General features: G+C 36.8%; 1 protein-coding gene across 1 annotated transcript in view; it reads right to left on the bottom strand.

Annotated features, from left to right (window-relative positions):
- TMTC2 (transmembrane O-mannosyltransferase targeting cadherins 2) overlaps positions 1–15,543 on the bottom strand; it is a 406,489-nt gene that overhangs the window by 135,552 nt on the left and 255,394 nt on the right. Inside the window, exons 5-7 of the mRNA XM_037066181.1 lie at positions 8,453–8,538; positions 7,259–7,443; positions 6,123–6,201 (exon numbers count right to left, since the gene is read on the bottom strand). Of these exons, the coding sequence (XP_036922076.1) occupies positions 6,123–6,201; positions 7,259–7,443; positions 8,453–8,538 (350 nt within the window). The remainder of the gene's footprint in view (positions 1–6,122; positions 6,202–7,258; positions 7,444–8,452; positions 8,539–15,543) is intronic.

The raw sequence follows: 15,543 nt of genomic DNA, 5'->3' as shown, positions 1-15,543 counted from the left end.
GAATGGAGAAAGAGAAGGAAAGGAACCTCAGTGTGAGAGAGAAACATGGATTGGCTGCCTCTCATATGCTTCCCAAGCAGGGAATGAACCCAAAACCTGTGCCCTGACTGGAATTGAACAGGCAAGCTTTAGTTTTGCAAGACAACACCCAACTCACTGAGCCACACCAGTCGGGGCCTAAGTTAGGATTTTATGAGTAACATAATGTTAGTCATAGAAAAACAAACTAAGCAGAAATTATCAGGGATAAGAGATTCCCTGAAAACAATATCCTGAAAATAAAGGCAAACAAGGCAATAAACAGCAATGGGTCATTACCATGTAATTCTCTGGGAAGAAGTATGTAATCTCTCCCTAAGGTAAAAGCACGTTACTCATAATACATTTTTAAAGAACAGAAAAAGATGAATATGTATGCAAATTGTGACACTAGTGTCACATTACAAATATGAAAACTTGAGATTTTTGTTTGTTTGGTTTGGTTTGGTTTGGTTTGTGTGGTCTAGGCAACATAGTGGAGCCTACATAACCATGGACAAAATGTTCTCCAGGTTAAACTAAAGCAGTGCAGTTTTCCACTGTATTTATAGGCATTTACTTATCAAGGACAGGCACTACACTCCAGATCTACCATGACATTGCCTAGAAAGTTCTCCAAGAGCAGGAACCTCAGGACTATTTACATTTCATACCACCATCACCTCTGTACTGAGTGGGGGTATATGCGACTTTGAAAAATATATGTCACGCAAAAATGATTCTAAACATAGTGATTATAGAATGCAGTGGCAAAGCAGTAACTCTGGGTTCTCTGTTACTTCATGCAATACATCATATCCCTTTGTTCTCAGGATTTATTACCAAGATGAAATGGCCTAAATTGCTTCTATAATTAAACCAAACAATTACTTTGTGTTGAGAGAGCAGAGTAATTTTATTTTAAGTAGTAAATAGGCTTAAAATGACATTTGGGATTAAAAGGGCTCTAGCTGATAAAAGTAATTAGAAGTTACAACCTAATTTAGTTCTGCATAATCTTTTAGGATTATTCAAAAGCAACGTTTAAGTGGACATTTTAAGGATAATTAGAGAGAAAGAACAGAAAAACTGAGTATGGATAACAATTATCCTATGGTTAAAAAAAATAATACCCTGGTTTTTTAGTGTATCTGTGATAAAACCACAATTTTTTGTTTTATTCCTTTTTATTATGATGAGGTTCTTGTTACATACATATGTCAAAATAAATCTATGAAATACATATGTCACATTATATATATTTATGTATTCATTTATTTCACTGACTTTTAAATGAGTAAAGAGAAGTGATATTGATATAGTGAAAACATGTCAGCTTGGCAATAGAGAAGGACTAAACAGGAGGAGCACTTGAATTTAAGTCAGAAAGCTACACTTTGGGTTCTAATATAAACTGTGTAACCCCAAACATATCATTTTTATACTGCAAAATAAAAAGAGATTATGCTAGGGGATTTTTAAGATATGAGCTTTCCATTGCCAGCATTCTAGGGTTCTGAAAATACACCTGTAATTTGAGAATAAAAGGCAAATTCAGATAAAGAATTTCTATATGGGTGCGAGAATAAAAAATAATTTTGACTAAGTCTAGGGGGAAAATGTGCCATGACAGAAAAAGTGGAAGTAACTCAAACCTAAGTATGAAAATTTTAATTCAGAAGGAGTACCCTATTAATGAGATTACGTTAATTGGGCATTAACTGAGTAAGCTGTTTCTTTTTAGGTTAACATAGTGAATGATCAAAGAATGACTTTGAGTGTGGTTGCTGAGAGACAAAGGAAAATGAACTTGGAGAGAGCAGGTCTACACAGGACAGAACTAAGTGGAATCCCCACTGCATCAGTGACTGCAAGGCCATCACTGTGCAAAGCCTTACCCATAGAGAAATAATATTTATTTAACAAAAAAGAACACAAAAAGAACTGAGAGAGAACATAGTCGCTGACATTTGGAGCACAAAGACCCACAGAAAGGACAATGATTATAGTGGAAGGTAATCTTATGAAACACTTCCTAGATTGGACATTTGATTCATTAACTTCACTTTCCATACTCCAATCAGTCCTTAAACTGACTTTACTATTACAACCATCTAAAGGATGGGAAAACTGAGGCTTCAGTTCAGTAATTTGCCCAAAGTCACTTAGCTAGTAAATATTAAAGTCGTGAATTGAACCTGGGCTGACTTCGCACTATACTGTATCTCCACTTAATCCAACCTACTCTCTTAAGAGAAAACTGAGGCCCACAGAAGTAGTCACGTAACTGACTAGGAGCAATTTCATGTTATTTTTTGATCTGACCTCTAAATATTTCATGTATTCTGCTACCTTGCTAATTGCAAACAACATCTAGGTGAAAGTTTAATTTTTGTTCATAATATTTAGTAGATGCTTTATATTCTTTTTATTGTATGTCTATAATTTACATAATGTTGAATGGGATGATATTTCTCAATTATTGTTATTCAATCATCTTGTTCTTATGAAATGAGAGAATAATGAGAATACATTTAAAATAATTTTTAAAATTTGCTTATGGAAGCCCTGGCTGGTGCAGCTCAGTGGATTGAGCACAGGCCTGCGAACCAAAAGATCCCGGTTCAATTCCCAGCCAGGGCACATGCCTGGGTTGCAGGCCAGTTCCTAGCAGGGGCCAGTTCCCAGCAGGGGACACACGAGAAGCCATCATACACTGATATTTCTCTCTCTGTGTCCTTCCCTTCCCTTCTAAAGATAAATAAATAAAATTTAAAAAATTGCTTATGGACTGATAAAGTAAAAATTAACAACCTTAGAGTAAAATGTAGAAAAATTTTAAACTGGAAAATAAATTGATCACACTTTTTAAATTAATAAGCAAATGGGAAAGTGATTGCTTATTTGGTGTTCAGGGTAAGTCAACTACTGGCATTTAGGATAGACTCATATATATAAGTTTTTCATAAAATGTTCAAGGGAAGGGAAAATGCAAAGGGCTATTTTTTTAAAAAGAGCAACCACAATGCACTGAGTTATTAAACTAATAATAGCATTCACATAGGATTGTGTATTTTCACACATATTCCTTTATTTCTCTTAACCTCCAAATAAAAGAAAAATAGGATAAAAAATCATGTTTGTATACATATGCACAAGTGCTTGGGGGTAGTGGTCATAGAGGGGAAAATGAATGAGCCATGAGAAAAATGAGTACTTACAGGTTAAACCCAGCCAGACATTATAATCCATCACTGATCCCTGAAGGGCACTAATAATATGTAAATGTGAGAATTAGAAAACACATTCAAGGCTGTTGATAAACTTGATAGGATAATCAGCACATGCTGACAGACTAATGAAACTGATGAACTGATAAGCAGCTTATCTCCCGGACCATTTTTTCCCCCGTCAAATGGAGGCTAATCAAAATGTATTAGGAGTTAAAGCAAACACTCAGAGGATTCCAAGCATTTGATTAGGAGGTGAATTCACTCTCTGAGAAAATTATAGTTTCATAAACAATTGAAACTACAAAATCTGGTCAGATAACAAATCTTCACATAAAATTAAACAGAACACAGCCACAATAATTAGGGAAGAAATCTGCAATTTTAAATAATATTGTGATTCTCCCCCTTGCAAATTGCTAGAGTGCTTTTCAGAGTCTGGGCAAAGCGACCACTCTATCTATAGTAGAAAATAAGACAGAGGACTAAACAATAACCCCAGGGACACACTTATCTCTCACTGCCTGTGTGCTCAGCATCTGTGTAACCATGAGAGACAGATCCCAAGGTACCAGCTGAATTTTCAATCAAATTTATTTACATAAAATAATTGAATGAATTTTCTGAAATCACTAACTAGATTGAATGCAACATTTCCTACTAACAATAAAAATGCCAAATCCAGTCTGTTGCTTAGGATCTCAGGGTCCTTTCCTAGTTTAAAGAAACACTTCTTATTTCATGAAATAAGAAACACTTCTTATTTCATATTGAGGGAAATGGGGAATAACGGCCTTCCCAAGTATTAAAGAATAAAATTATAAATGGAAATCATTGTGCCTCTTTAGATAAAGCTAGAGAAAATGATCCTTTTAGTATTCATTTCAACGGAAATAACCATTTCCGTTGAAACGGAGAAACCAGTATTAATATAGTAGAGTTAATTCTTATACATCTAAACACTCTAGGCACACACTTCATGGACATGTACATTTCATCTGGGTAGATATACTGGTAAAATGCTGGATAGTATAAGGTGAGGTTTTAATTTATAAGAGTTTAAGGGCCAAAGTACATTTAATAAAGATGGAGTTTACCCTTTAGTAACCATAGCAAAGAGAAAAAGCAGCAGCAACTAGAAATAGTCCAATATTCTTTTTAATATGAGCATCCAATCACCCCACTGCTGCACTGACTACTGGGCGGAGCTCCAAGACATGCAGTGAATATATTAATCTCTTGCAAATCACAATTTTTTCTGTTTATTGAGCCACACCTCATCCTGTCTCTAAACTTTTTCTTAAATTTCTGTCATTTAGAGAAAAACAAAAGTGGGTGTCCTTGCCAGGCATATATCCTACAGTTTGGGAGGATTTAAGATTGTGTGTGTGTATGTGTGGGCTCAAGCCATACAGCTAGTATCAGTATTTTGAAATCATGGAATAAAGAAGCATAAAATATAGATACCATGTTGTCTCATTTCTTTTACATGCATAAGGGAGGCCTAGAAATATTAAACTCCAACCAAGTTTAATAAAAAAAGAGTATCTGAGTTTGCAATTTGTGCTTTGGAGAAAAAAATTTGATTTGAGGATGAAATCAATCCCTTTTCTTCTCTCTGGTATCTGGAAACAGTGAAGTTAACCAATCAGCAAAGCATTTTAAACTTTAGGGACTCCTGGCAAGAGGCACACACTGAATAGGCAGTTTTCCACTCTGTCCACCATCAAACAGCCGTGGTAACAATTTACAGTCACAGATCAGCTGCAGGTGATAGGTGGGTATTTTATGAGAAATTCCAGTTCTTGACCTCTTGTGCTTAGAAAAGCCAATTCCCTACCTTATATGCCTTCTAATAAAAAAAGTAAGCTAATTGTCCAATGTAAAAGAAGGAATAATTATGGTAGCACATTTGCGTTTTTCACAGTATAATTTTTACCCTAAAATAATAAATCTAAAAAACCTATTGAGATCCAAGCCCTGATCAATGAAAATCAAACATATTGACTCAGTTATTCCCATCTTTTATGAACATCAAAAATCATTCATCTCACATATAATTTTTATATAAAAATGATATACTATACATCCATCTCTATAAAAAGCTATTTTCTGCTTAATATACACTAAAAGTCTTTAAATAAATTTTGCATTATTTTAAACAGCTGCATGTATTTCACTATATGGATGTACATATTTAACCAATTTTTATTCCCCTCTCCAAAAAGGGATAAAGACATTTTCAGAAAAAGAAAAAAAATCATTCATCTCTACATCATAGCATGGTTAGCAGGAGTGTCCAACTTATTGGCATCTCTGGGCCTCACTGGAAGGAGAAGAGCTGCCTTGGGCCACATATTAAACACAATGCAACATATAATCACAAAAAAACCCTCATAATATTTTAAGTAAATTTACAATTTTGTGTTGGGTCACGTTCACAGCCACCCTGGGCTGCGTGAGGCCTGCAGGCTGCAGACAGAACAGCACTGCTAGAAGATCTTCTGATTAAGAAAATTATGTGATTAAAATGATCGTGAATTTGATAAATTCACTACAATCTGTGCACTTCATTCATCTTTTACAACCTCTGGACCTGAGCTCATACTGAACACCTAGAAGGCTTCGTGAGTCCCTTGCAGCGACTCTGGGATCTGGACGCCCCGTGAAGAATCATGATGACAATGCACGCATTTGTTCTTGACAGGACAAGTGTGCTTGGTAAACACGTGACTGCAACACCCAATCAGGAATAGGGATTTGGGGAGGAGGACAAATGAGATAACTAATTAAAATTCTATTTCACAGAAGCACAGGTTTTAATTTCTCCACAGGTCCCTGAAATATCCATTGAAATGTTAAATTCTCACTTACCCATCATGTTGTACAAGCTCTGTGGGGGAAACTGCCTCGGCATTTTCTGAATTGCTTCCTTATATACACTAAGGGCTTCCTAATTTAAGAAACAAACAAAAAATAATAGATGAAACACAAGAATATTCACCAAAAATAAAATAACATCCTTCCAAAATTAAAAACTTCCATTGCTATTTCCAAACGGTTCATGGGAGGAGAAAAATTAAGGTGTCTTTTGCTGTCATACTGCCTCAATTACATGAATAAAAGTAGTTGACCCATTCAGTGAAGAAGGCCAGATAAAAATTCAGTTTAACAAGTAGGTGAATGTCACCAAGCTCTTTTATTTTAATATAAAACTCTAGCTCACACAGATTATTCCATTAAAACAGTAGAAAAATTTCTATTTGGAAGTCACTTGCAGTCATCTAAAATCTATACTGACTTTAAGTCTGGCCACCAAGTAGGATCTAAATAAAATATCAAATAACATACCAAGAAACTGAGACACCCTGAGACTATTAAATGCAATTATTTTTAAAGTTGTATCTTTATCTCCATATTGCATTATTCATATGACCTGAAAGAGCACGTAGGGATGTGGTGGTCGGGGAGAGGAAGAGGAGCGCTGAATGGGAGGGAAGAGACCCTGTGCAGGTGGGGGGTGGGGGAGGCGGGGCAAGACTGCTCAGCCTGCCACTGCTCCTTGAAGGTCCTGCCTCCATCACTCTTCTCCTATCCTAATAAAAAAATTTTTTCATTAATTATTATTTTAAAATAACTAAAATAAATGGGTAGGATTTACATCATCTTAATACTCAGAGTACAGTGTATTTTTAACATTAAACACTGGGCGTAAGGTTAACAATAACAATGTCTCTTGGATCATAAAATCTGAGATAAGCAAATAAGCTTGTGACTTGATGGTTCTTCTTCCCCTTTCCTGCTCTGAGAAATTCACAGTACAGAAATCTGTTACGATTCTTTAGCACAGTTTCCCTGCCCCCAAACGAATTTCACTGTGAAACTTAAAATAAAGCCACACATTAACTTCTTAACTGATCACAGTGTCCCGGTGATGAGAACATAGGAAGGAAACACAGACTGGATGAGAAGGAGGTAGAAGGAAGAGGGCAGAGGGGTTTGGGTCTGACCTCATAGCGACCCTGCTCATGGTAGAGCTTCCCCAGGTTGTACAGACAGCTGGTAACCGAGCTCTTATGCGCGTGAGGGTCCTTTAGGTTTTCGTCGGGGATCTCAGAACACTTTAGGAATGTGCGTCTGGCTTCTTCTGTCTTTCCTTGGTTCATTAGAATAATGCCGGTGTTTAAATATGCAGCTGCGGGGGGGAGTGTAGAAATATAAAAGTGAGAAGATGAAGTGCATTGTGGATACAATATGTTATCTTTACTTCAATTAACTTTTTATAGATTATTTTTGATTTTAAGAAAAACAAAGAAGAAATACGTAAGGAACAAACAAACGTACAAGGGAACAATTAATATAGTAAGAAGTGCAGGTAGCAGTAGAAAATATATGGAATAGTCTCTGTCCTCAAAAATTTCAATATGCCCTGGCTGGTGTAGCTCAGTGGATTGAGCGCGGGCCTGCGAACCAGAGTATCGCAGTTCGATTCTCAGTCTGGGCACATGCCTGGGTTGCAGGCCAGTTCCCAGCAGGGGTCACATGAGAGGCAACCATACATTGATATTTCTCTCCCTCTTTCCTTTCCTTCCCCTCTAAAAATAAATAAATAAAATTTATAAAAAATATTTTTAAAAAATTTCAATATATTTTGGTGCCCAGATCAGTGTGGCTCAGTTGGTTGGGCATCATTCCTACAAAAGGGAAGGTCACCAGTTCAATTCCTGGTCAGGGCATGTGCCTGGGTTGTGGGTTCAGTGCCTGGCCCAGGCACATATGAGAGGCAACCAATCAATGTTTCTCTCTCTCTCTCTTTCTCCTGTCCTTCCCCTCTCTCTAAAAATAAACAGAAATTAACCATCTTTCTTTTCCGATTTTTATTTTATTGTTCAAGTGCAGTTGTCTCCACTTTCCCTCACCCCATCCACCCCCACAAAAATCTTTAAAAATTTCAAAATATTTCAAGCTTAATATCTAGCTGAATAAAAGTTGTACTTAGCTTAATATATTAAAAATGGTAAGCTGATATCAAAATATGAATAAATTGAGAGAGAAGACTTTAGAAGCTTATAATTTGACTGGCAACTGTTCAAAAAAAGGAATAACATTTTTTTTTTCTCTGTGAGGTGGTAAGTCACCATGATCATTTTCATGCATAAAGAAGCAAAGAGGTATTTAAAAAGAAAAACTTGACTATTACTTACAAGCCAGTGTAGGCCTGCTTCCGATCGCCAATTTATAATAATGTAATGCTTCTGCAAACCTGCTGCTCTCCTGCAGAAGCAACCCCCTGCATGAGGAAAATAGAAATTTGGAGATATGGCTATATTACTACACATGAAACCACACATTTTAATTTCATATTTCAAAAATAAAAAATGGTTAAAGGGCCATAGAAATGCTGGCCTGATACTATAAAAATGAATTCTAAATACGAGGAAATTATTCCTCAGGAGAGAAAATATTGGAGAGGTATCAGTTGCATTTACATTGCATTAGAAAGTATTAAGAAGTACTTTCAAAAAGCACTGTGCTCTCACCACACTTCCCCTCTCCAGCAGACTTTTCTCTCCCACTGGAATTACAAACCACCTGGCTTTCTCTGGCAGCAGGCACATTTTCTTCACTTCGGAAAGGAAACTCTTCTAAGTTAAATATTTATACATATATCTATATATAAGTATATATGCACATATAAGTACATAGATAGATAGACAGATAGATAGATATGATGCCTCTCTCACCCAAAGGGCAAGGGTAATCTAGGTCTATAGGATAAAGAGAGTCAGAATTTAATCTGATGCCATAAAGACCCAAAGGAAAAGACTGAAGACTATCTACGCTGATGTTTCCTTGTTTGGTTTTGGTCAAGTGAGCTTAAATTGCACAACACTGGGCACAGTTCAGTCCACTACAGACCCTCAGACTCCACGCCCCTCCCCCCAGAAGGCTCTTGGCAGGAGCCACAGGGACTATCCCAGCCATTCCAGACCCCATCCTCATGACCTATTTGAGAATTAATTATAATCATATCTATGAAAATACAGTGTCAGGGAACTAGGCTAAGTTTAAAAGGCTCTTGCAGAGAGCTTTTTAGACAGTCCCTGTTCTCTTGTAATCAGCAAGTATCTTACAGACATTTGGCACCTCCTTGGGGCCTGAGGGCTGCTGTTATCATCCTCAAATTGCAGATTCTACGAGCCAGCGGCTGAAGCCTCTGAAAGGCTGGTACAGTGGAGCTTTGAGAAATGAGGAGGTTACTGATAAAAGCTTATCATTTTGCAGAGTATTACTGGATGATCAGTTTATTATTTAATGGGCACCATTAAAAATATCTAAAGCAAATCATTTTGAAATTGAAGGTTGCTCACTCTTGCCATTAGTGCAAATTAACCTCATTATTTCTAATACTATTTGTTAAAAAGTCATTGGAATAAATCAAACCATTCCAAAATACCTGAACATCACTTACATCTATATACAAATGTACATTTTTATTTAAAATTTTGAGCAACGATTAGTGTGATCACAAAATTCACATGCTTTACTGTTAAATATACTTTTCAGCTGCTAGGAACAAAGAAGAACAATGTTTTCTGCAGAGCTCAAGAGTTTGTGAAAATGTTCAATTGCCTTTAAAAGCAGGTAAAATTGATAAAGAAAAGAACACACACGCATTTCAAAAAAGAAATAATAGTCTTTATCACTAACTTTATTGACTAAATGCTTTCCAGTTCACTAAGCTCATATACATTGGCTCGTTTTAGAAAGTTATCATTCACAAACTTAATTGTCTTCATCACTTCCCTTTGAGATTCAGATAAAGAGGCGCTTTCCCTTTGATACAAGGCTAATGACCATAGAAGAAAGCCACCACCCAGATACTTAATCTGTTCTTTCCACCATTTTCGGGAATTAAAACCCTCCCATGAGCCTCTCTTCAGGCGGCACCTTCCATTTCTTTCTGCACTGCAGTTTTCTTTCCTGGAAGACCACAAACATGTCTTTGTGCCGTTAGCCTAAAGGGGAGAACCCCTACAACCTTGACTCAGTCTCGCATCTACCTGCGACTACTACTTGTTACTGTTCTTCCCTTTAAAGTCAGATTTCCTGTAAAACTGCCTATGATGTACATGTCCGATGACTAAAATTCCATTTACCCCTAAAAGCCAGTTTAGGCTCTTTTGCAGAATTCCAAGAATGCCATAATGAAATTTCTACTAATCATCAGACCTGAAAAACAGTATGTCTATATGCACCACCCATTCAACTGTAGTGCTGGTAACTACTGAACTCATCTTCCTTCCCGCAACTCAGCATTTCCTTGGCTTCCAGAAAACCAGTCTCCTCCCCTAGTTCTCTTTTATCCCTGGGACCGTCCTATAGAAAATGGAGAAAGTATCTCTTTATTCACTTATTCCTTTAAAAGAAGTTGATGCTTCACAAGACTTTGTCGTTTTCCACTTTCTGGATAAATATTGACTCTGCATGACATCATCTGCTGACTGTTCTCCCTTCTGACATCCAGATCCATTTTAAACACTTTACTGAGCTACATCAACTTAGCTGCTCAGTGGAATTTCAAAATCAATACATTCAAATATTAAAAACAGTAACTCCCACTGAAAACTATACAATAAAATAAAGAAAGAAGAATGGTCCTCAATGGTCAGCACCCTCATTGACTGCAGTTGCTAAAATCAGAAACCTGGTTATCACTCTTGACTTTCCATCTGTCCTCGTGCTTCCACCTTTCACAAAGCCCCCGAAGCCCCCCGAGTCTCGTTTTCTAAGATTCTTTACTCTGCCCCTCAAGGTTCATCTTTATAGCTGTCTGAGCCCTTTTTATCTTTCCTGTCACCTAAATAACTGCGATAGCCCACTAATTAGTCTCCACATAATTACATTCCTAAAGGGCAAGTATGCAGTTAGGCTACACGGAAGACAGGGGTAGATGAGCACATCTCTTTGACAAGGTGCCTAAAGCCCATAAACCTTGAAAACTGATGTGTGTGTTCAGCCTCATGGGCTCCCCAGTACTGATGTATAATATTCCTGTCATTTTCTTTATTCATAAAACATACAAAGATGTAGGATCAAGGGAGGGAGGTGGGGATGGCCAGGGTTGGGGGGAGTTGTGTGGGGGGGAAGGAGACAACTGTACTTGAACAACAAAAATAAATAAATAAATAAATAAATAAATAAATAAATAAAATATACAAGGAAGAGAAAGAAGTAACTGGAATGACAGCCAGGCCTAGGCAACCCTGTCTGGCCTGCCTTATTCTTTGGAGGAATCAAGTCACACGGAGATAGGCAGCAGACAAGGCTTCAGAATTATACCCTGTAGCTCTGTAAATTACAGTATCATCCTCTGCACCACATACAAAAAGTTAGTAAAGGCGTGAGTCTAACCAGCTGAGACGGCTTTGTGACTGATTTCTAGTGGCCAAGGATTTAATTAAGCATCACAACTATTCCCTAGGAATCATGCTGCAAATGTGAATGAGACAGAGATGCGCGTGCCTATGACGCCCAATCTACTGGTAGAGACGAGATTAAAAAATGGTGAGGAGAATCACTGTGATAGAGGACAGAGGACTAAACTCCTCCGACTCAGGAATGGACAAAGGTTCAGAGTCAAAGTGACACTGGCAAAGGCTTGAGAAGCAAGCAGCAGCTGTCCAGCAATAAAAAGTGCTATCTTCAGCCCCATGTTACACAGGAAGTGAGAGAGGTTCACAGAGGATTTACCAACTAACCCCAGGTTTCGTGGTTCCTAAGAAGGCAAAGTGAGGACTGAAACGATACTAAATGTCATGCTCGTTCCAGAATAAAAAGTGAAAATTTACACACATGCATAGTAGGTTATGTTTGCTTTTACTCTAAAAGTCTTCAGATTTTTTATAACACTAACTTGCACTGATGCTGTGAAAAGGAATCAACCAAGCTTCTGTTACTGCCCTGTCCTACCTTCACAGAACCCATTCTTTATTTTACTGAAGCTATGAGAGAGGGACAGAAACCCTTCACATCATAATAGTTATGGTGGTAGGAATCATGATAATAGCATCCTGCACTTTATATATGGTAACTTATTTATTACTCAACAATAATCTTATGATGTAGGTTCTTCTTACTGGCCCCATTTTACGGATGATGAACCTTGGACAAGAAAAAGTTTAGCCGCACACCAAAGGTCACATACCTAGTAAGAAGTGTGCTATAATTCGAGCTCGGCAGTCTCATTAGTATTTGTAGGATGTGTATTTTCATAGATCACTCACACCAAATGACCGTTTTAAGTTGATGACATAGATTGTTTACATGCTGATCATGTCAGTATAATCTTCTGGTTTCTATGTATACAGTATTAAAAACAAGGACACATTTTAACATACCATCAAGCAAGAACCTAATGGGAAATAATTGTATTCACATCATGTAAAGCTGACTTACTACCAGAAATAAGGTTCTCATATCCCTGTCAATCACACACATGAACTACATAAAGAATAAAGACTATAAGAAAGCAAACTGCAGGGATTAAGTAATTTTCCATATAATTCTAATCTATCATCATTTCTATTTTCATAAAAAAGTACAGTTTTCTGAAAAAGTATGGCCCTCCCCACCACTGTCAGCACATCTGAACAAACCATTAGGGTCTCTACAATAACGCTGCTGTCCAAATAGCACTGTTAAACCTTCACATTTTCATGTGAGGCTACCTTTGCCTTACATTCTAAGAAACATCCTTATTTATTTTTTAAAGATTTATTTATTTATTTATCTTTAGAGGGGAAGGGAAGGAGAGAGGGAGAGACATATCAATGTGTGGTTGTCTCTCGTGGGTCCCCTGCTGGGAACCGGTCTGCAACCCAGGCATGTGCCCTGACTGGGAATGGAACCATGATCCTCTGGTTCGCAGGCCCGCGCTCAATCCACTGAGCTACACCAGCCAGGGCAGAAACATCTTTAAAAATAGTCAAAATCTGAGATATGCAAAAGGTATAATAAAGCACATCAGCAGACAAAAAGTATACTTTTCAAGAGTATGCATTGCAGTCAAGTAAGTATTTACGTAGAACACAGGTGCGATGGGGTGTGGTTTACTGAGTGATACGCCCTGCAAACTATGGAACAGGTAAAAGATAGTTGCTTGGTTTCTTTTTTGATTTCACTAATGCATAACATGTGGTACCACTATGACATATTAAACATTGAGACCACAATCACTGAACAATGAATAAGTATTCTTTTGAATACACTGCTCCACGGTGAAGACAAGCAAAAAACCACAATACAGTGTAAATAAAGCATAAAGTGTTTTGACAATACACAAAGGGTACACCTTCCCCAGGCGATAGTACGGTGGAGTTTGTAGAGAAGTGAAGAATGCAGGAATCAAGTTCCAGACAGATCAAACCATGCCTATGAAAACTCAAAGTTACAGAGGATAACAGTGTTATCTACCAGTAGCCATTAACAGCAGGTTTCCTTGAAATTAAATGGCCATCTACCTAGGAAGCATTTGGAAACAAAAGCTAAGACAACTTAAAATTAAGATTATATTATTGAGAATATTTCAGTAATAAATAGTTTGGTTATTTCCAGGGCAAAAATACTTCGTACTCAAAATAAATCGGATAACATTGTTCACAGGTGATGGCTCACAAAATAACTTATAATCCTTAGGGTCCAATTACCAACAAAATAGCATCTTCATCTTAAATGAGATTTTTTATTCTGAATTTTGTTTGTTTTATTATTTTTTAATACATGTAGGCACTTTAAAAGTAAGATTTTTTTCCTCAGAGATAGAATATTGTAAATTCTAGATGTTCAATATTTTTACATGTGAAGTTAATTTGCATTGGTTTGCAGACATATTTGAACTTCCCATTAATTCAAATTTCCTAATCGAAGTGGCTAATTTTGCTAAAGACTCTAATAATGAGATTTTATATAATTTTACTGTAAAGTGGCATTATAGTTATATTTTCTCTGTTTTCTCAAGATCCATGCTTAGTTTTAGGCTATGTTTATAATAGGACAACTGAAAAAATAAAATTTTAATTTCTACTATGGAATGGAATAATTAATATCATCTTATACCCATAATACACAAGTGCCTCCAAATCTCGCTTGATAAATGAGACAACACGCAAAAATTTCAAGTGACTCTACCTGCAGTAAATGGAATCAAATTCATAGTCCTCTTTAAAAACCGACACTGTAACATGAGTTTCTAATACTTGAATCAAATGCAGTAATTCCAGGGGAATAGGGAATAGGAATTAAGTGCCTAATATGCACTCACCCCTGAACACATATAAAGAACCATTACCAATAAGGTACTGGGCTTGGGCATGTGACTAAACTCTGTCCAATTAGACGAAAGGACAGTGGTCTGTGTAGCTCTAAGGTATGTAAGTCCTTACCAGGTTCGTAAGTCCTGTTCTGACGATGGAGGAGAGCAAACTAGAAAGAGCCCAGGAAACTGAGCCCTTTGTGAAACTGTCCACAACCCTGGGCTGGCCTACCTCTGGCCTTCTTTTTGTCAGACAGAAATGTCATTGGAACTAGTTTAATCTAGTGACTTTCAACCTTTTTCATCTCGTGGAACACATAAACTAATTGCTAAAATTCTGCAACACACCTAAAACATTTTTGCTGGTCTGCCAAAATAATAGGTATAATTTTGATTCATTCACACTGGACCACTAATGTGTTGGCTGCTGTCATTTTTTTATCGGACGATCTAAGAAAAAAGAGGTCAGTGCCGCTGATGAGATAGGTACTACAGCTCTTAAAAATTCTTAGGGCACACTGGTAGAAAAATCACTAGTTTAAGCTAATGTTATTTTGGGTTTCCTCTCATCTGCAAACCAACCTCTTCCCAGTTGATAATATGTAGCATGTATTGCCTCATTTTAATTTTATAAGCTCATAAAATAATGAACGAAGTATGGCTTTCACAGAGAATTTTAAGAAAAACTTCTTTTAATTACATTTGAATGACTACAAAGTATGAGTTGTCTGGTTTTCAGTGATAAGCAGAGTAGGCAATTGCCAAGTATGAAAGTTTCAATTAAAATGTTTAATTAAAATTATATAATTTAAGAGCATAATGGGTGGATGAAATTGGGACTCTGAGATTAAACTCTTTGAAATCAGAGTGGTCAGAGTTTTCACTTTGCCCAAAAGAGCAATGACATTAGTAGTGATTTTATATTTGAAAAGAAAAAAACATTAATTAATCATCCCAATCCCCAAATAACTAGAAAGAGGG

This window comes from Sturnira hondurensis, unplaced genomic scaffold (genome assembly GCF_014824575.4).
Source record: "Sturnira hondurensis isolate 20B ecotype Veracruz unplaced genomic scaffold, ASM1482457v3 Scaffold0016535, whole genome shotgun sequence".
In the NCBI taxonomy this organism is placed as follows: Eukaryota; Metazoa; Chordata; class Mammalia; order Chiroptera; family Phyllostomidae; genus Sturnira; species Sturnira hondurensis.
This window is presented reverse-complemented; position numbering and strand designations above follow the sequence as displayed.